Genomic DNA, 22,803 nt, shown 5'->3' on the forward strand with positions numbered 1-22,803 from the left:
TATAAAAGCCATCTACACTATATTTGGATTAGGCTGAAACAGAAGTAGATTTTGTCTCTGCATAAGTTTGAGGGCCATGGGAATTCGTGAAACAGATCTTACAAGCAGACAAAAGAGAGAAAAATCCTTTGTAATATTTCCACAAAATCTTTATTTTAGATTCATGAAAGTTAAAAAAAAAATGGAGAAAAATAAACCTTGATAGTTTTGTAAAAAATATTTTATGTAATTTTATGATAGGAAAACAAATTTAAATCAAGAAAAACCACCCATGTGTGTCCTGCAGGCCTCATCTACCCCTCCAGCATGTAAACAGTGTTGATAAAAAGCTGCTGTGTCATTAGCTTTTCTATCAACTCATGTGCCAGTATTTCTGAATTTAGACCTCAAACATTGCTCTTATGATAGAATAAATTAGAAAACCTAGAAGTATAGATGAGGTGACTCATAGTAAACTATTTTTCAACTTATTTTCAAGCTTTCAGGACACCTCAGGAATAGGGATGGGTATCGTTTAGGTTTTATCCAATACCAGTACCAAACTGATAGTTTTGAAACGGTGCCGGTGCTTAAACGTTGCTCAAACCGGTGCTTAAAGAATGAAGAACACAAACTTCTCATGTTCAGCTGTTTTTTTGTAAAAAGATAACAATGTTAGCCTTTTCTGCAGCTATAGGGGATTTATGGTATCACTCTTGGCTGGAAGCAGTGCTTAATCAATGGGGGGAAAAAAACACCAACTTTGTCCAAAAACCTTTCATGTTTAACTGTTTTCCACTTTTTCTTTGGTCATTTTAGCCTTTTTGGCCAGGGTGAAGGGAGTATCTGCCATCAAACAAGAAGACAGCCTCATGTAACTGTGTTTGCTAGTTCACCTTACATGCATTAATGTAATAACGTGGTTAGCCTACTCAACGTAAATTACACACGAACAACAATAAGCTACTCACGCAGAGAAGAACGGCTGCTGCTGCATCATCATCCTCATCATTTCTGCTACACTGGCAGGGCTAGGGGCCAGGACTCTACTCTTCGGGTTCTTGGGGGATGTTGCTAACTCCGGGACCGATAACAGACACCACACCCGCAGTAGATGTGCACGGTGTGAGGTCTTGCAGCAAGCTATCAAATACGGTGCATTTCTCTGCTTTTAAAAAAACGCTATGCGTTGCCAGGTGTTTCATCAGATTCGAGGTGTTACCTCCTTTGCACAGTATCACCTTAAAGCACTTGTTGCAGGCTGCTGAGTTTGCATCTTTTGCTGTGAAGTACAGCCAGACTTTGACCGCTTCGCCTTGGGCGTTTTTAATCTGTAGCTCTGCTCTAAAAGAACATACGTACCTGGGCTCGCCTACTATCCTCGGAAACGTAAAATGATTGGCAAGAATCTAAAGTGTATGACATCTCAGGAAAAGAAAGCACCGAAATAAAGCACCGAAATGTGCGCTGCTTTTCGGTCTGGTTATTACCGTTTATGTGATACCGGTACCCATCCCTACTCAGGAATGACGAGATCTCTTTGGTGGATATAATAAATCATACCACGTGACACGAAACAAACTGTAAACAAAACATAAGTCAGTACAAAATGCATTTTTATAGATGGACATTAGCAAAAACAAAACAAAACCCTAAAAATTAACTGGGTAAATTTGACCATCCCCCAACAATTACACTTGTGTTAGTCTGCAAGGCCTATTTGCACAACCACTTGACCACTTAATCATTGTGGTTAAGTTAGTTTGCTCCTCTGTCTCTCCATTTTCAGTTTTGTGTTTTGTTCTCCTCTAACTTCTGTGAGATCTCTGTGGTTCAACAGCCAAAGTCTCTTTAGTGCAAATAGGCTGTCAGCTACTGCCACCTCAAAACAGAGAGGAGAGGCCAGAAGAAGATCATTTTCATGCTGGATGTGAAGCTGTGTTTAATTTGGTGCCTGGAACCGGTCTGAAAAGAGCAGAGAAAAACAAAGATTGTGGTATAACTGATGATCTTTAAATTAATTTTTATTAGTATTTAAATAAAAATAAAAACCTTTACTCCGTGCATTACTGTACTAACTGCCACTCTAAAATCGTGTACTGCTCAGTCTGCACTGCTGCTCAATCCTGCCACTTTATCCCATTTGTAATACCACCCCACCCACACCCAAATACATGTCAGCAGTCACATTTCTATTTAAGATTTCTTTATCTTCTACTTGATCCATTCTCAATCATCCAGGAAAGTAAATCTCCAAAAGTTGATTCTGTTCATCTGGACGTAGCGTTTTGTGGGAGAAACGTTTTGTCATCATCCAAGTGACTTCTTCAGTCTCAGCTGACTGCAGGTTTCCCCAAACCTTATAAACAGTACATTTGCATAATGACTGAAACCAGCTCACTGAAGGGACAATGGGCTGGGAGGTCAGTTCCTTAATCTTAATCATGCAGATTCTCATGACCATTGATCAACAGCCACTGACCAAAACCCACTGATCAATGGCCATGAGTACCATTTACAGAGAGTTGGGGAATGGCTGCCATCACAGCATGTAAGATGGTGACAGATGTACCCTTAGGCCCCCTCCTGGATTCAGAGATGGTCTTTCCCTTTTCATGTAAATGCCCTCCTTGACTCCGCCCTCAAACCAGCGTTCCTCCCTGTCCAGGATGTTACATACTCATCATTGAAAGAGTGTCCACTGGCCTGTAGGTGTAAATAGACTGCAGAGTCCTGGCCTGACGAGGTGGCTCTTCTGTGTTTTACCCAGAGGTTGTTTGGTTTCCCCGATGTATAAATCCTGGCAATCCTCCTGCACTTAACAAGTGTACGCAAGTGTAAAACTAAGTGTATGCTGTTAAGCGGCCATTTACGTGAAAAGGGAAAGACCATCTCTGAATCGAGAGAGAGACTTTTTTTGACATTCAGTCTTTCCAATAAAATAAAACTGGATACAAATTAGAGACTGAGCCACTGATTGTAAGTTTGCTCACTTATAAGTGGCCTGTATATACAGAAATGAACAAATAATTATTTTCCCCACTGTACGTGACTCTGCAGAATCATTGTGTTAACCCACCTGATAGCTCTCAAAGGTGGGATGGCAGAGACTTTGCCCACAGGTTTCGGTCCTGCTGCTGAGGGCATCATGACCAGTAGGCCTGGAGGGGCTTTGGAGAGTGAGGTCGGGACTGGACTCACTTGGGGGGAGACTGCTCTGGTAGGGCTCAAGGGGAGAGGCCTCTGAGGAGGGAATTTGGGTGTGGGCTGCAGCTCAGACACCAACTAAAAGAAAGATATTAGCTTTATGTACATTACTGAACAGTGACATGCAAAATGTTTTTGGAGGTTGGTAGCTTATATCCACTTATAAATCAAAAAAATTACTGACTAAAGGTAAACATTATATAAAGTATATTTTTGTTCTTCTAATATGCTTTAATGCAGCACTATTAGCTCTTGCACTTAAAACAGCACTAAGATCTTCTCTCTCTCATATACATACATATGTATGACCATCGAGCTCCCAGGCCTCAGGTAGAGGACCCAAGCTTGAAGGACAGACCGCCCGCAGGAGCAAGAGGGGAATTTTTACTTTATGTGGGTTACAGTTGCTTCAATATAGTAAAACAGTAACAGACTAAACTATTTAACAATATAATACAATATGTTACAGCTTTACAAATTTAAGAAATAGCACAACATATACAAATCACTCAATAATAAGGAATCAAGAATTGACGGAGGTGATTATAAATAAATATTCAAGAATGTTTACAAGAATATTACTGAGCAGAAAAGAGCGTGTGCAATAAAGGGTGTAACGATGTAATGATTTCCTGTTTCGTTCAGTGGTGCTTTTTTGGAATCTCAGTGTCCCACTGAATGTCCTCCTGTGACTAGCCGGCGCGTCGTGGAGTGGGTGGGAGGTATTATCAGATTTCAAACATATTAAAGTCGCAAGCAACAACATGGATGCCCTCTGGGTGCTCTCTCTGCTAAACAATGGTAATTATTGCTACTGTTAGCTTCCGAGGTCGAGAAAAGGGCCTGTACTGAATAGACAAAGCGTTTAAGTCCAGTGAGCAGTAAGGGTCTACAATTTTACTGTTAATACACCAGTCATGAAGCACAGAGCCCACCGCTCCTTCCATTGCCGGAGTTTTTATTGAGATTGCAGATACATGCGGCAGAAATTAGCTCTCTCCAAAGGTTGATTAGACACTCCCTTAGAGAGAGGGTGAAGAATTCAGTCATTTGAGAAGGTTACAGAAAACAGCTGCTGCTCCTCCATATCAAAGGAGGCAATTGAGGTGATTTGGGCATCTGTCTAGGATACCTTCCCTTGTCTAGGTAATTTTGCATTTTTGCTTGTCTAAAGCTCCTGTCCTCTGTAGACTATTTTGAGTTTATATGCCCTGACTTTTTCCTTACACTCTATAAAGGGCCTTACCAGGGGAGATCGTGCTGGAGTAAGGGGTAGAGGTTTCTGTGGCGGGCTCAGTCTCTGAGGTGTTGATGGGGATTTGGGTGGTGCTACTGGATGCTTGCCAGTTGGAAGAGTCCGTGGACCACCCTTGGCAAATGAGGCAGGTCTCAGAGGTCGCACTATGTTGACTGGGTGGGTGCCATTTGGGCCTGGTCTAAGAGATGGGATCTCTTTGCTGGTGTGAGAAATCTACAATTACAAGAAATTCAGTTAAATCCCATATATATATATATATATATATATATATATATATATATATATATATATATATATATATATATATATAGCACCAAATCACAACAACAGTCACTTCAAGGCATTTATGTTAACAAATGTTAACAAACCTAACAGAAAAACAGCTTCAAATCATTTCACAGAGAGAAGAACTCATATGGGCATTCATTTCCTACTTTGGTCATGAAGAGAAAGAATGCATACTTTACCAATAGGAGAATCTTATTCATAAAACAACAGTGAGATAATAGACTTCACATTAATTCATGACATTTTTTGGTTCTTTGCTTTTTCTTTAGACCTACAGTTATAAATAAAACTATTAAGAGATTAACTAGGATCTGTGAAAACACTTTTATGCAAAATAAGTCAACACAGAGACGTTTTTGCTTGTTTGATGATGATAAGTGATCGATGTAAATTCCATTTCAAAGCCAGCAGAGGTTAGAGAATGAGCTTGTATGTGTGTACCAATGGGCCCCTGGACATGTTTCTGTCAGAGGCATTTGCTACATAATGAGATATCATCAAGTAAAGCGTGCAGATTAAATTCATGACTTTCATGATAATGGTAATATTAATTCTTTTTTTCTTTTTTTTTTACAATATTTTTATTGGTTTTGCAACAGCATACAAAGATTTGTTTTCACAGTAATATGCCGCAGTAGTAAGAACACTTTTACCCCCTCACCTCCCATCCCTGCTCTCTCCCAAACCTACATCAAATAAAAACACATGAAGTATACATACATTAGTACAATATGTGGCATTTATACAATTGAAGGAAACAAAAAGAAGGAAAAAAAACAAAAAACAAAATAGAAATAGCTAGCACAAACAAAACAATTTTCACCTCATCGACACTCCTGCAGGAGTTGTCTGATATTTGCTTCTTTTATAAAGTTTTTAAATGGCTTCCAAATATCATCAAAATATGTTAACTTGTATTTAAGAAAATATGTTATCCTTTCAATTGCCATACATTGTGCCAAAGAATTTATCCAAGCACCAATAGCAGGAGGATCTGATTTTTTCCAGTTTAATGCAATTATACGTTTTGCCTGTAATGTACAATAATCCATAAACTTAATTTGATGGGCTCTTAGTTTAAGATTTTTAGGATACATATGTAGTAGCAACATTTCTGCATCTAAAGCATTCTTTGTAGTTAAAATTTGGTTTATTTTGGTTATCACTTCCTGCCAAAATGCGCGGACAATTCTGCATTCCCATATACAGTGGAAAGCATGTATTTGGAATTTTGTTGTTATATTTATTCAATTTCACCAGTGTTACATATGTCTGCATGATCCAGTTGTTTTGTAATAGCTTTAGGTTACTATTAACCGATTTTGTGATTTTAAGCAAATTGACTTCATGTCTCCTCAGAAATATTAATATTTAGATCATTTCTAACTGAGAAGCTGATGTTTCTGGAGAGGCAGAGACAATCCAGTTATAAAATGTTGAAATTAAGTCTTTGTTACAACATTTTTTCACCATTAACGCCTCTAAATTAGTTAACTGGGGAACATGCATGGAAGAAATGAAGCTTCTAATCTGTAAATACTTAAAGAAATGTTTTGTTGGAATTTGAAATTTTGAGACTAAATCCTCAAATGAAACCATTATTCCATCACAGAAAAGATCATTTTCCTGGTACAAATAAAGCATTTCCCCAAATAGGACTAAACTGAGAGAGATTGTTCTTAATATTCACCATTTCTTTTATTGTAAATCAAACTTCAATCATATTTCAGACTATAGGATTATTTGTTTCTTTCTTTAATTGTTTTGGCTGTGCAGAGTATAAGTACAAGTTTAATGGAATTTTAAGAGAATTTGCTTCCATCCCCACCCAAGAAGGGATATTTTGGGATGAAAAATAACACATTATTGTCCTTAGTTGAATAGCCAGATAGTACCAGTAAAAATTGGGGCATTTCAACCCCCCTGTATCGAAGGGAAGATACAACAAAGACAAGCGAATGCGGGGACGCTTCTTGTTCCAAATAAACTCTCTGATTAATCATGCTACTTTGGTAAACAATTCAGTCTGAAACATATACAAGAGTTTAGGTCAGGGGTCTGCAACCTTTTACACCCAGTTTCCATGCAAAAGAAAACACTGGGAGCCGCAAATACTTTTTAACATCTAAAATGAAGATAACACTTTATATATTGTTTTTTACCTTTATGCTTTGTGTGAACAACTAAGGTGTGCTGCTTATGAAATCCATGAAGTGCTACAGAGAAAATTACATTTTATTTATGTAATTAACACATTTTGAACTCTTAAAGAAATATAACAAAAGAAAAAAGACACCCAGCTGAACTAAAATGATCCATGTAGCAAACAAAAACTGTTGTGAGCCGCCACCCTTATATTGCCTTTGGGCTGTTGGAGCCTTGAGCTGACTTTTAAAAAATAATTGGAAAAAAAAGACACTATGCTGCTAAAAAATGAAAAATAGATATTTGCAAAATTCTGCCTAAATATGTATTTTCCCTGGTTAATGTGTGCGGCGGGGCGTGGTCTGCGGCGCCGCTGCAGGGGAGGCGGACGCACCTGAGCGACACAACGGCAATCACGCCTTGCTGCCTTTACGTCTGCGCTATCTGTGCTGTTGTGTTGTTGGTGGTGTATGTCAGCTGTGAGCTGAAAAGCTACAGCCGGCTGCATGCGTACAGCAACCGTGTGTGAAAAGTGGTCAGTATAGAGATGCTGAAAAGCGTGTTCATGCAAACATCGTTGGGTCTGCTGTGATATGTTTACAATGGGACTTCTGCTCCTGATCCTCTGCAGACAGCGTCTGCAAATGTACGAAGTCAGTTTACGCAGGACTGTAAGCTGTCATCTGTCAGGCGTGAACGGTGTTTGTCTTTAACATAGTTCACGGTGGAGAACAGCTGCTGACATAATGTGGATCCGAAGATCCATAATTGGCCTCTCTGTGGTTGAAAGTCTCGATAAATGCACGGCGTTTCTGCGGGTATACCGGCTTCCGTGAGTGTGACTAATTTTGAGCTATGAAAAAATAATAGAATATAATTTTATGTTTATACATGTATTTCAATATCACAATAATCTTCCAATTTAGAACTACAAGTTAAAAAGAACTAACATAAAGAAAATACACTTCAGCTAAATACTTCTAACTTATTTTCCCAAACCACGCGGAGCCGCAGTATAAGGACTAAAGAGCCGCAGGTTGCCGACACCTGGTTTAGGTAATACATTCATTTTAAGAACACTTATCCTTCCAATAATAGATAATGGTAAACTTATACAACGCTCCAGATAGTTGGAAACTTTCTGTAGAATTGTATTATAGTTAAGTAGGGCCACATCTTTTAGTGAAGGAACTATTTTAATGCCTAGATAAGTGAATTCAGAATTAACAGTAAAGCCAGTTATATTCTGACTTACGTTTTGACTATATTCTTGTTTAAGTACCATTAATGATGATTTTGTTACATTTATTTTCTACCCTGAGAAGGCCCCAAACCGGTCTATTAAATCCTTTACTGCAGGCACAGACAATTTTAGTTGCTTTAAAAATAATATGACATCATCATCAAATAAAGCGATTCTATGCTCCTGTCTACCAATCTTAACACCTTGTATTTGTCCACTGGTGCTAACACCTATTGCCAAAGGTTCAATAGCTAAAAGGAATAAAGGTGGAGATAATGGTGAACCCTGCAGACACCCTCTTTTAATGTCAAATGGTTCAGAAATTATCTCATTAGTTAGAACCTGAGCAACAGAATGACAGTGCAGTAGCTTGATCCAATGCAAAAATGATTTACCAAACCCAAATCTAACAATGACATCAAAGAGATATGGCCATTTGATTCTATCAAAATCTTTCTCCATGTCAAGCGAGGGAATGGCTGTATCTTCCTGTTCACTTTGATTATGAAGAACGTTGAGGACTCGTCTTACATTATGAAAACCCTGCCTATATTTAACAAATCCATTTTGATCATCTCCTATAATAACTGGAAAAACATTTTCTAATCTTTTGGAGAGAATTTTACAGAGAATTTTATTATCTGTATTGACTAAGCTTATAGGACGCATATTTTCACATGTCAACATTTTCTCTGCCTTCCACGATCTCTGTAACTTAAGCACTTAATTATGAAAGTTCTCGATCGGTTTGCAATAGAACTTTGACTTGTGGTTATCCTTTGTGCTCTCTCAAGGACGGGGGGGGTTTAAAAATGTCCGCTATAAACTTCTCCATGAAAGTACACGCATCTGTACCTTCTTCTTTCTCAGGTAATATTAATTCTATGTATTATTGGGAAAACAAGCCAAAAATAGTTTTATTTGGCGATTTTGATTGTATTAACATTGTCTGTACTTTGATGTGCCCTGAATAGCAAAGCACAGAAAAACCAAAGTTGAACTTTTTTTCTCAAAATCTTAGACTTATATTCTCAATTGATATTTTTATTTCTGTCTACTGCCACTTGTTAATTCGTAGTCCTAGAAACACTCTGGAAACATAAATCCAATAATCTTAAATTAAAATTTGGATCACTAAATGATATCTACCATTCTGCTGCAAAATTTGTCCCATGATTCAGGAGGTTTTTTAATCTTATAATTTACTAGCTGCTTTTTTTTGCATATTATTTTTATTTATATATTGTTTTATGCACTCACTGGTGCCCTATATGTAATTGATATTTGGCTTATGACTCTTTGGTTTAATTTATACACTCCATGCTAATGTTTTTAGCCTTTCAGAGGTAAAAACTCCTTTTGTTTTTAGTCACTACTGGTATTATTGGAAAGAAATTGAAAAGTTTGCAACATTTAAAAAAAATGTAGTCATTTTAGTAACAAACCAAACACACGTTTGAAAAATAATTATTTTCATTTTTATTTTCTTGCTTCTTTTTCATTAAAGCAGTCCTTTTTGAAATGTTCTTTGTAGCTCCATCTCTTTCGGTGATGAATAATGCCACTGTCCTCTTTATCTACTCACCTTTGACGTTCTTCTTCAAATCTCTCATGTAATTTTATCATTTCACCATTTTAAAGTATTTTTTTGTATACATTTTTGTGTTAGTATTTCCTAAGAGAAATTAAAGCTAGATAAAAGCAACATAAAACATAAAAAAATGAAATCCATGCAGTGGAAGCTTTCATCATCAATCTTCTACTCACTCTGTATCAGTAAGGGAGTCTCCTTCTCCACTTTCCTATTTGAAACTCTTATACCACCTCATTCTCAAGTTACCACATTCACAAACTTGGGTGTTCATGCCGCCTGTTCATCCACCAACCTGACAGGGTGATGCCAAAACTCCATCGGCCATTTATGGCTGAGGGGTAAAAACTCTGAGATACCAATTTGTTATGTGTGCAGTACATGTGTGCATTTTGTATCTTATAAGTCAGATATTAAAATGTTAACTTCAGGCTGATATTAAGACATAGGATGCTTAAACAATAATTTGACAAACTGAATATTTAATTCAATATGAAGGTTAACCTCATGGACACTCAGTTATTCATTCACAGAAAAACAGTCATCACCCTACTCCCATTTCCTCCTTCCCTTTCTTTTGCTTTATTTTGTAACACACTAGAAACACACATATCACTCACCCCCTTGTGGCCATTAACTGTGTTGATTGGTCCTACAACTTTCAGGTGAAAGGCAGGATTAAGATGGCCATTCTTTCGCTTATCTGCTGATCCCTCCATCCTGAGCACAGAAAGACAAAAAAATAAACAAGAGCCTGTTGCATGGAAGATGTACAGCTTCATCACTTCGCTCATTCTGACATTCTGGTTTTATGGCCCAAATTGAGAGATAAGAAAACTAGAACGGAACATGAAGCTTCTTATCCAGCTGATGTTAGTGGAAATGAAATTAAACAAATGCTTCCATCCAGTGATTAGACAAGTCTAACTGAGTGAGATGGTTCTTTGACTAAGCTACCATCTTAGAAATAATTTGTTCTAACCAGTCTATGGAATTTCTGTTTGTGTTTGTGTTTGTGATACCTTTACTGTTTGTACTGAGAAACAAAAAGAGAGAAAAAAAAACCTCATTCTTAAAAATGCCCCATGCTGTATCACACTGACAACCTTCAGCTTACAAGTGAGACATTAGCGATTGATAAGTACGCCAATGGAGGGGGCAGCACTATGGTCTGTTACAAAGACAGAGGCGAACCAATCAACAAATCATATTAAAATGGTTTACTGGCACCATTTTGCCTCTCATTCTGTACAAGTCATTGACCCTGGATCAGCAAAACAGCCCAGACCATCACACTTCCTCCTCCATGTTTGACAGTTGATGCCACACACTGTGGAATCACCCTACTCGACGGTGTACAAAGATCCTGTATGATGAATCGAAGACTACAAATTTTGATTCATTAGCCCATTATACTCTGGTCTTCAGTAGTCTAATTGCAGTGTTTCATGGCTGAGGCAAGCCTCTTTGTCTTATTCTGACGCCTTAGCAATGGCTTTCTTGCCGCAACTCGTCCTGTGAAACCTACAGCTTGAAGACCACTGTTAAAGTTTACTTGAAGCTGTTTTCCTGTGAGCAACCTATTACGCAAGCTGTTAACTCTCAGAAACTTGTCCTCTGATTCATTTGTGGTTTTGGGTCTGCAGATCTCTTCCTGTCAGTTTGTTTCTGAGTGCCTTTTGATGGTGAAAGAAACCACAGTGTGTTCCAACACTACTTTTATGCAGACAGAGGGGGTTGGAAGTAATCCAGAAAAGTTGCGAACACCTGTAGGAATTAGTAGTACCAGCTTTTAACGCTCAATCAACCTCCACTGCTGCAGAACTGCTTTAAATTGTTAACCCGTTTTGTGTTCCCTGAAAAAAGGCATTTTTCTGTCATTCTAAAATGTACATTATTTTTCAGTTTTGAGCATCATAATACACCAGTGCATATTATATAGTTTTACTTGCTAGACCCCAAAATGAAAATGCTACTTTTTTAAATTCTAGGCTTTCCTCTTTTTGTTGTATCAAGAAAATGTAGTGTTAAGAAACAGACAAACAGTGAAAGACAGACAGTACTTCTTGCATGTGTTCTTTTTTCTTTGGGAAAGCCACTTATGGTAATAAGACGTCTTGATCCTGTGGCAGTAGAAGACCAGCAGCACTGCAGGTAAAACCACCAAGAAGGCAAACAACAGTCCAGCCACCAGCCCCACCTGACCTGTTGACATACACAAACACATATATACATACACACTAATGTGTTTACTAGTATATTTATATGGCAATTGAAACACTTTAATTTAGATCAGCAAGTATCAAGGAAAAAGGGCCATCCATGTCAAAATTTTCTGTTTACTTCTAGTGATCGAACATTCTGAGCCTGTCAGCGAGTCAGAGCGAAAAACAATGTTAACTATAAAGTTATGTTTTGTTTATTTTCAGAGTGAGTATTAAGCTGTAGCAGGCAGCGGGTAAAGCCCAGGCTTGTGAAAGAGGAGAAAAAGGAGGAGGAATAGAAAAAAGAAATGGACATGACAGAGAAAGAGAAAGGGAGAGAGAGAGACTTTGACTTTTAACACAACTTTATTTACACCACATTAAAAAGAAAAACCACGAAAAAGTCAAACCTAACACAATGTTGCTACTACATCATCAGCAACATCAATATGCACTAACCATTTACTAACCCCAACCAAACTCACACACACATACTTAAAAATTAAGGACAAATGTCCCATCTGCTCCTATCGAACACAAAACCTGTCCAATCCCCCACATAGTTGTAAAGGAGTCCAGATCTTTAGTCAGAGAGTTAAAATCATGCTGTACTGTCAGAAGCAATGCCAACAATTTTTATCCCGTTTTCCTTCTCTCACCCCAACCAGTCGCAGCAGATGGCCCTGCCCCTCCCTGAGCCTGGTTCTGCCAGAGGTTTCTTCCTGTTAAAAGCGAGTTTTTCCTTCCCACTGTCGCCAAAGTGCTTGCTCATAGGGGGTCATATGATTGTTGGGTATCTACTTTGCAATATAAAGCGCCTTGAGGCGACTTTTGTTGTGATTTGGTGCTGTATAAATAAAACTGAGTTGAAATTGAACAATCCCTTTAAACTATGCACAGCATCAGTCCAACCCTGACCTAACTTCTGGTTCTTCCTAGTCTTCTATATTGCCAGCTTGGATGTACCAAACAAAAAATTAATCCGAACCAGAGTCCGTCCTTTCTTCACTGAATACTTAGGACCAAAGACAAACAAGGGTACAGAGAATTTCTCCTGCAGAGATTCCACCCACTCCTGCAACAAAGAAAATAAACCCACTAGCCGCAGACAATCAGAATCAGAATCAGAATACTTTATTGATCCCTGGGGGAAATTATTTTTTGTTACAGTGCTCCACTGTATGAACCACTAAGTGCTCCAGCGTCTCCCTTTGTGAACAGAAAGGACATCCCTCCCCAGTGCTTGGATCCAGGTGGGCTCTGTGTCTGTTTGTGGCTATTGCTCAATGTATAATCCTCCACTGGAGGTCAGCCATCCGTTTTTCAACAGGAGGCTTATATGGACCCTCCACCTGCAGGTAACACAGCTGTAATATAGCTGCTTCTTTCCACAAGAGCTGAAACTATCTAGCACTGATGTTCTCAGGGAGAGAAGTAGGCTCCCCTCAGGCTGCTCCTTAAAGACCATCAAGGAGAGAAAAACATATCCGCTGTCATCAGCCCATTGATCAGCTAGGACACAGTTTCCAGTAAACTCTCCCAGTGATGCCGACAGGGATTGCCAAGTTTCCTCCACAATCCTTCCCAGCACTCTGGAGGCCTGTGACACACCCAAGAGTTCCCATTGACATCCTTGTGAGATGGCCCAGTTTGATAATACCAGTCTCCACAAACTTGCTCCTTATAGTGGCAGTAGAAAACACAGTACTTGGAAAAAAGTCATTAAAAAACAGCGGCTCTTCAAAAAGCCACATCCCAGGTCTGGGGTCAGGAGTCTGTGCGAAAGTCATCACTCCCCAAGTAAATCCCAAGAGTTTTAATAGCCCTTTAACCCCATCAAAGATTCCCAGGGAGTCTAGTAATACATGCCAAACTCCACTGCCCCACTAAACACACCTCACTCTTCTCCCAATTAACCCTGGCTGAAGAAGCTTTTTCATATAAAACATTAACATCATCAGCGTATGCTGACACAATAACAGGAGGGCTCTGAGGCAGATCTGGCAAAGAGAAACCCCTCAGCTTGTTCCTCAACCTGCACAGAAAAGGCTAAATAGCAATGCTATAGAGCTGGCTGAGATAGCGCAACCCTGCCTAATCTCTCTCCTAACTGGCACAGGGCAACTCAACCCTCCTCCCACCTTCACAACACAGCAAGTGTCGCTATACCACAGCTTCACCCATGTCTGGAACCCCTGCCCAACAACAAAGGTCTTCTGGGTGGAAAAAAGAAAAGCATGGTCTACACGGTCAAAAGCCAACTCTAGTATAGTGTAGTTTACATATGTCAAATACATCTCTCATTAAAAATAAATTATCTATCATAGACCTATCTGGAATACAATAAGATTGATCCACACCAGTCAACAGTTAAATGACCAGTCTATCTGATAGGACCTTGGAAAGTATCTTATAATCTGTACCAGGGCCACTCGTCTCCAGTTTTTAAGAAGGGTTCAATCTCCCTTTTTTGGTATGAGAGAAATAACTTCATGCCTACAGGAAGCTGGAAGTTTCCCTTCTTTAAAACATTCCTTAAACACTTCTAGAAGGTCCAGACCCAGAAGACTCCAGAAGTGCTTAAAAAAGTCTGACGGGAAACCATCTATTCCTGGAGCTTTGCCTGAAGCCATCTGAGATACAGCAGCAGACGGCTCATTCAAAGTTATATCCATGCTTAAGATGTCCCGATCCTCTGGACCGAGTTGAGGAAGCCCCTGCAGAAGTTCTGAAGCAGAGTCTACATCGCTGCTATCTGCCCTGAACAAGTCTGTGTAAAAGTCCACCGCATGCCTTCTCATCTCAGCTGGATCTGTGATCACATTTTCATTCGAAAGACGAAGACACACCATTTGTTTTCTCTGGGCTACAGACTTCCCCAAATTAAAGAAAAGGTTGAGGCGTCCATGTCCTGGAGTCTGGTGAAGCATGCTCGAACCAAAGCTCCTTTAGCTCTCTCATATTGAAAATGATCAAGCTCTTGTCTTTTAGAATTTAAACAGTCATTACATTACAACAGTCATTATTCTGCTGATCTAACTGTGAACCAGAGACATTCTTTTTATGTTTTATCTCTTCTTTAACTCCTGCAGAGTTCTCTTGATATTGGCTGTCAAATTAAAACCATATTGCTGCTGCAAAACACACAAATCTGGGCCTTTCCTACTTCCCACTATTGAGTAAGGGAATTAAAATCACCAGAATCATCAGAAGACGACTGAAGATGCGGGTCCTCCCCAGTCCCATCCAAAGTAAAATCAAGACAACAATTCCAGTCCCCACCCAATACAACACAGTCCCCTTGATCAGCACCTCTTAATTTCTCTTTTAATGTTTAAAAACAAAACCTTACGCTCAGACCCTAAGTTTGGTGCATAGACATTAATCAAAGTAAAAATAAAAACGTCTATTTCAGCTCTGCGCTTTACTCCATGCTGAAAGTAATATTTGCATTTAGAGAAGGAGAAAATAAAATAGCAACACCTGTGCTAAAATTTGTCCCATGGCTAAAAAACTGCTACCCCACCACAGACCCGTCTACTTCATTTGTACTGTCAGTATGTGTTTCTTGAAGACTATATCTAGTCTCTTCTGCTTGATTACTTCTTATTTGCATCCCTGCACCCATTCACATTCAAGGAGGCTACCCTCAACCCCTGCACATAAGAGGAAGCCATCAAGAAAGGAAACAGCAAACAGAGATGAAACACCCAGTGTTGCAGGATCATGGCGATAATGCTTTTTACCATCCAGCACACCAAAAATGTTCAAATATATTGAAGGTGAAAAAACATTTTCTTTAAGGCATAGGTTTATGTTGTATACTCACTGCCATACTGAACCGGCCCACTGTCCACACTGCCACCAAGTCCTGGCTTCTCACAGAAGGGTGGTGCCCAGCCTTGATTACAGTGGCAGTTCCCATTGCTGTTACACACCTGAATATTATACACACAAAAGAAATGTCTTAAGTTGGTCTCTGACCCCTTTCTCTCCCTTTGTATACATGTCTGTGTGTGTGATTGTGTGCATGCTTGGATATTTGTGACTACCTGGAGGTGTATTAGTCAATGCATTAAGGCATTGTGTGCTTGTATTTATTTATATGCGCATTTATCTCAACACTATGAAATTTTCATACTGGAGAAAAAACTGCATATTGAATATTTTAAATATTCCTGACTTCAGCTAATTTCTAATATTTTCACTGACAGCGGGGAAGAAAGAGATTAAAGGAGACTCTATGCTTGCATTTTCTTGTTACTCATATTGTTTCAAATACTAATTCAATCCTGATATAATAGACTCTGTCAGGTGAGACAGGATCCACTTCGAAAAAGCTGCTGAGCAGTTCAAAACACAAACTAGGCTGTGCCAACTAGGGTTATTCTCATAACATATGTGTAAAACTGGGCATTGGAAAAACTTTGCCCTGGTCAAGACACACCAAGCTACAATCAAGCACGGGTACACAAATACCAGCTCCAGCCTCCATTCTCTGCCAGATTGTCTGCTAATCACTGGCAACTTGGCCTCCAAATGATTTTGTTTTTGACAAGTCTGGACTAAGCTACCTTGCAGTCACCTATTTGCCTGCCCTCTGGACTCAATTCACCTCTAGGCTCGCTAACAAAATCTATCAAACACCTTCATTATGCAACCATAACACACCAGACAGAACCTGTCCACTTGGACCTAGTCTCTGGCAATCACAGGGAATCTGTCACCTTTGTCACCTTTTCTGTTTCCAAGACTCCTTGGTTAGCAAGACATACTGACTGGTCAAAAGGGCGAGTGAAGAGCTGGAGTTTGTTTTGCCTGGCTCACTATTTAAAATCAGCTCTGCCCCCTGCTTTAAATAGTCCCCAGACAGAACCCGAGCCTAAGCCTGATTTATCCTCTGTGCCACTAGCACATCATGACTTACATGAGGTTTTTAATAAAGATAAAACATTATTTCTTCCTCTGCACAGGCCCTATGACTGTGCCATAGACCTCCTCCCTGGTGCTCCGTTGCCTCCGTCCTGTAAAGACTGAAGGTGCTGCCTCCCATTCTATTGTACTTTTAAATATCCTAGGAACAACAAGTAAACAAGTGGTCTCTGAGAGAAGTACTGTATTGGGGTGATATAGTACTTGAGGTCTCAAGGATAAGATGGGGCTTGACAATTCAAGACCTTGTATGTCAGGAGAAGAATTTTTAATCTTACTGAATTTAACAGGGGGCCAGTATGGGTGAAATATAGTCTCTCTCTCTAGACCCTGTCAGTACTCTCGCTGCAGCATTTTTTAATCAAACTGAAGGCTTTTCAGGGAGCTTTTAGGAGTGCATGATAATAATGAATTATTGGAAGTGCAGGAACTAGTTTTTCAGCATCAGGATGTTTTTAGTTTTAAGATGTTCCACACATGGAAGAAGACAGTGTTTCATATGCACACTGAAGGACAATCAAAATTGACTCCAAGACTTCTTACAGTGTTACTGGAGGCCAAGGTAATGCCATCCAGAGTAAGCATCTGTTTTGACACCATGTTTTGTTGTGTGACTCTGTGTGATACATTTATATTGGTGTGTGTGTCTGTATGCTTACCCCATTGTTGTGACAGCGTGCAAGGCAAGTCTCTAACTCAGTAAAAGAGGCATTTTGGCATCTGCGGTCTCTGCACACCTTTGGCAACAGAAGGACAAAGATTACATAACGATTACAGAGCAGGTACACGCAGAGTTTAAAGGGGCTCCTTGGCCTAACTCTTGTGGGGATACTACAGAGAGAAAGCAATATATACAGAAAGACAATTTGCAGATGGGTACATTTTCATCCATTTGTATCTCACACATAATTCAGCTCTTATTTTGTAGGGTGTATGTGGGGAATTTACTTACAACTTTATATTCCATTCGACAAAGTGCCAAATAAACAAGATACACAAACAGGCCTCCTTAACCCCCAGTAGCCCTTTTTATTAGATCAATAATATGCATTGATCGAATGATCAGTGCATTATATTAGATCAGTAAATTTTGACAAAGGGAACAGTTTCAGTTACATTCAGACCACATCTGAATGAGTCTGTTAACTTAGGCCTATAAGGGAGCCAGGAATGACAAAATGATGAATTAAATATGCTACTTACTAATTAATTACAATTTTATTAATTAATAAAAAATGGAATTCATTAATTAAATATTTCAATAATGATTTAAATGCTCGTTAATTTCATTTAAAACATTTAATAAATTATTTATTACCTAATACCGTTATATTATATCTGGGTATAAAGTGTAATCTCGAAATTACAAAATATTTAATTCAGTTCAATTCAGAAGCCAACATCAAAGAGATGTAAGTGACATTAAAGCCATATTAGTCAACGTGTAGACCACTTGGGGCCAGACTAACTGGCTCTAAACATTTAACTTTATATTTGGCAGGAGGTTATATTAAAACTGATAAATATATGGCAATTTACACTTGTTTCCTTGTTCTAACAATGCTTCTTGGCAATGAATCTTCTACCGTTGGAAAGCCTGTTTATTTCTTCTTGAATGTTGCCATATTCTTAAGGAAAATACATCTATGTATTAAGGAATAGAGGTGAGTATGTGGTTTGCCAAATCTTTTGAGGTTATACTAAACAACTTATCCTGCTATTGTTTTGGGCTTCTGGTACTCTAGGTGGTGACAAGTGGGTGCATGCTTGGCACCTCAATAGCAACACCACAGACCATGACCCAGTGATCCGTTGATGTCTGCTCCATGCATGCCACATTTGACTGATCTGGATAGGGCCCCAGCCACAGGGCAACTTCAACATGCAGTAAGTATCAAGTTTTCATGTTTTCAATCAATATTTGCCTGACCACAAAATTCCAGCTTGGTCTGAACCCACCTTGCCCTCTCCGCACTTGGTGCCGGTCATGACAAGACCCGGGTCAGGCAGGTCACCCTGGCCATCCTGGGTGCTGTAGACGTATGTGCCACGACATTTCACCTCTGTTCCTCCAGTCTTGATGGTAGTGTCAATTGACACAGCATTGGTGCCTTTTGGCTTTGTGGCAGCACTGTGGCACTGAATCTTCCCACACTTGGCATCGCTAAACAAAGATACAAGCACATAAGACTTAATTTTTCAATGGCCAGTCATTTAAACTCTGAGAAACCATTTCAAATAACCTCTGAATGTTGATGAACAGCCACAGTAGCGCAGTTGGGTTCAAAAATACATCAATTATCCACTGCTTGAGATATAATGGTAGGGGAGATGCCATATGGTAGGACGAATAGCTCTGTACATGGGATTAAAACTAGCCCTGGATAAAAAAGTAAATATAGTGGAAGTAGTGGTGAGAACTAGTTTCTTTTAGCAACAAATGAGGAAAGGCTCAGAGTCTTTCACCAAAGGACATGGTTATAAACTAAATGTGACAACTTGGAATAAAGATTAAGACACAACCTATGAATAAATGAATGAATATGTCCTCGAGGGATTGAAAAAAAATGATATAGTGGTACTTGTGATTAACTTTACTTGCTCATCACTGTAAATTTATGATGATGTGGATATCTACGTATTGAAAGTGTATAATGTTCATAGACGAGTTAACCCAAAGAATAAGCTCCACCATGTGCAATATTGTTTACTTTCTAATCTAACAAATGGCAGAACATGTTATCCAAGCATGGAAAGGAAACATCATCTATGTAGCTTATTGCTCCTATTGTTAGCACATGGCATTGAATAAGTTATGCATGCTCTCTGATTACACAGAATGACTTTGAACACTTGTGGTAAATAACACACTATTAGCAAAACATAGTGTGAAATAATTACTAGAGATGGCACGATACCATTTTTTTATGTCCGATACCGATATCACAAATTTGGATATCTGCCGATACCGATATGAATCCGATATAGTGTGTTTTAATCAATAAAACAGTTTTTTAATATCTTGCTGCTTTTTGTATAAGTTCATACTCAAGTAAAAACAAACAAACAAAAAAAACCCACTAAAGCTATTCTGTTATACCTGTATGCAAAAAATACACTGCACCCAAAATATTTCATAGTTCAGCAACACTGATCAATCTAATAAACTTAAACCTGCAACATCCTCCCTATTCTGGTATTTTAAAGAGTAAGCAACCTAACGAATAGGGTTGCAAACTCCCAGCAAAAAAACAAAAAACCAAATAGGGAACCACCCCTCACGCTCCACCTCATGATGCTTAATCGACGTAATCAACTTTAATTTGATGCAGTGTGAAAAAATGCACAGAAATCAATTATTTTTCAAGAATAATTAAATAGATTCAACATCTTTCTTCAACAGATTTGCAGACTGCACAGATGGTATCTTCCCAAAGGAAAAAGTACTATAGCTTACTAGGGTATATTAGACTTAATAGTTACTATATACAGTAATAGACTTCTATACATTTTACATCAGATTAAAACTTTGGGTGTAAGATTCAGATAATTATTTATTAAAAGCTAGACATTTTAAATGAGAATAAGAAAGAAAAGTATGTCTTTGTGCCCCCTTTTCCCTGTTCATGCCCTATCGGCCCCCCTGGCTAAACTTTGCTAGATCCGTATATCGTTATTAAGCTTAACGCCGGAATGCTTTACAAACATTCAGAGATGAACTTACACATTTGCTTTACTTCTCTCTGGGATAACTTCCTCGGAGATGAAATGCCGCATTGGTAACGAGGCTACAAAAACACACAGCTGCTCTATCACGTGAGGCACACTGCTGCCACGTGCTACGGTTATGAGCCGAGTTACGCCATGTCGCAAGTTTTGTGAGGTGCTTTTTTGATATTTAATGGATCGGATTACATTTTTTATTTCCCTCCGATATCCGATCCAGTAATTCACGTCAGTATCGGACCGATACCCATACGTAATATCGGATCGGTCCATCTCTAATAATTACAGATCAACATACAAGTGAAGATCTTTAACTACATTTAGTGTTTAAAGCAGATGCTGTGCAGGTTTGAGATCAGCAGCTTTCTTAAAGAGTCCAAGGATCCTGTTGACCTTGTAAAGTTCAATGCAATCTAGTATCCATGTGTGGGGCATTATGTCATAGGCTTTCTTGTAATCAATCCAGGAGGCGCACAGGTTGGTCAATCTGGTCTTAGAGTCTAAAGTAACTGCTCTATCTACTACTATATGCTGAAGGCCTGTGCTAGCCAGCTGTGTGGAATAATTCATCACCTATACAACCTGAGTATGCACCTCCAGAGAGTCCCAGTGCTATGGAAAACATCACGAGTGGTCCCAGTGCCTAAGAAAATCATCCAGGGCAATAAATGACTACAGGCCTGTAACACTAACCTCTCATGTTATGAAAGTTACAGAGAGCTTATCCTGGAACACCTCAGACTCCTTGTGAGCAAGACCCTCTGCACTTTGCATACCAGCCCCACTTAGGGGTGGATGATGCAGTGATACATCTGCTGCAGAGAGGGTATTCCTCCCCCGACAGACCCAACACCACAGTTCGGATAATGTTCTTCGACTTCTCTAGTGCCTTTAATACGATCCAGGCAGGGCTGCTGAGAGAAGTTGGAGAACATGCAGGCGGAGGCTCCACTGGTCCAGTGGATCACCGACTACCTGACAGGCAGACGACAGTTTGTGAGACTGCAGAGCTGTGTGTCAGAGAGTCTTAACAGCAAAATAGGAGCATCCCAATCAACTGTTCTGTCCCCTTTCCTCTTCACCATCTACTCGGCCAACTTCAAGTACATCACAAAAACTTGTCTCCTCCAGAAAGCCTCTGATGACACAGCCATTATTGGATTGGACACGGAGCTGCCTACAAAAAGGGTTTTACGAAGGTTCAGCTCCTTCAATGTATGCAGCAGCCTGCTCTATATGTTTTATCCGTCTGTTGTTGGCATGAGGAGGAGGTGATCAGTGACAGAATGCTGGCAGTCATGGACAATGACTCCCACCCCCTTGATAACACACCTGACAATCTGAAGAGCAGTTTCGGCAACAGGTTCCTTCAACCTCGCAGTCTCGCAGGAACATCACAGGAGTTCGTTCCTTCTGCTGCCATCAGACTCTTTAACTCATCCACAGATCCACACATGTGGAACAGTATTAATCACACTTTGATGCACCCCATCACTTTTGTACACCATGACATATTTGCCCACATGTTTTTACCTATATTGCTATATTCATCTATTTATTTTAATATTTATCTTAATATTCATCATAACTCTGTTTCTACCCTCATATCTGGCTTTGCACCCATTTAAGTTCAAGGTGGTCCACAGGTCGGGAAGGCAGATGGTCGTGGCCGATTTCCTCCCGGTGGGGGAGTAGGTTCGGCAGGATCTAGCCCCAGCCTCAGTCAGGTGGTGGGGGTGGGTGGCAGGGGTGTGGTCCCTGGCTCTGCTGCAGTGGAGGCGTGCTGCAGCAGGGAACAGGGAAGCTGAGGGCCAGGTGGAGGGGATTTCACTAACGAACGCTCTCTCTTTTTGTAGTGATGCTGAGGACCAGAGAGGGTGTGTGTGTGTGTGTGTGTGTGTGTGTGTGTGTGTGTGTGTGTGTGTGTGTGTGTGTGTGTGTGTGTGTGTGTGTGTGTGTGCAGGAACAGCTGGAAAGCTGTCCAAAGGCGTCGAGTTGCCGACCAGGAAGCTATGTGGCTGAGCTCCCAGGACGAAAGGCTGTCTGAGGAAACGTTACAGCAGGTTGTTCCTTCTGCTGCCATCAGACTCTTTGACACACTAAAAATAAACTGTTACACTACATTTGAAAGCTGTGTGGCTCCATGATGTGTCAAAGTATAGTACTGTAAAGATATGTTCAACAAAAGCATTTCCAATATTAGTTGTATCTGTTATCAGTGTGGATAACC

The 22,803-nt window shown here is 39.6% G+C and overlaps 1 protein-coding gene across 2 annotated transcripts in view; it reads right to left on the reverse strand.

Moving 5' to 3' along the window:
* Positions 1 to 1,451: 1,451 nt before the first annotated feature.
* The window catches only part of adam19a (ADAM metallopeptidase domain 19a), a 95,735-nt gene continuing 74,383 nt past the window's right edge, over positions 1,452 to 22,803 (reverse strand). Inside the window, exons 16-23 of one of the 2 annotated variants that reach the window (XM_026158285.1) lie at positions 18,807 to 19,011; positions 17,507 to 17,584; positions 15,745 to 15,853; positions 11,775 to 11,916; positions 10,332 to 10,431; positions 4,433 to 4,657; positions 3,059 to 3,264; positions 1,452 to 1,944 (exon numbers count right to left, since the gene is read on the reverse strand). In XM_026158285.1, the coding sequence (XP_026014070.1) occupies positions 1,899 to 1,944; positions 3,059 to 3,264; positions 4,433 to 4,657; positions 10,332 to 10,431; positions 11,775 to 11,916; positions 15,745 to 15,853; positions 17,507 to 17,584; positions 18,807 to 19,011 (1,111 nt within the window). In that variant the 3' untranslated portion in view covers positions 1,452 to 1,898. The remainder of the gene's footprint in view (positions 1,945 to 3,058; positions 3,265 to 4,432; positions 4,658 to 10,331; positions 10,432 to 11,774; positions 11,917 to 15,744; positions 15,854 to 17,506; positions 17,585 to 18,806; positions 19,012 to 22,803) is intronic. The other variant, XM_026158289.1, reaches the window with a different exon arrangement.

The sequence above is a fragment of the Astatotilapia calliptera genome, chromosome 3 (genome assembly GCF_900246225.1).
Source record: "Astatotilapia calliptera chromosome 3, fAstCal1.2, whole genome shotgun sequence".
In the NCBI taxonomy this organism is placed as follows: domain Eukaryota; kingdom Metazoa; phylum Chordata; class Actinopteri; order Cichliformes; family Cichlidae; genus Astatotilapia; species Astatotilapia calliptera.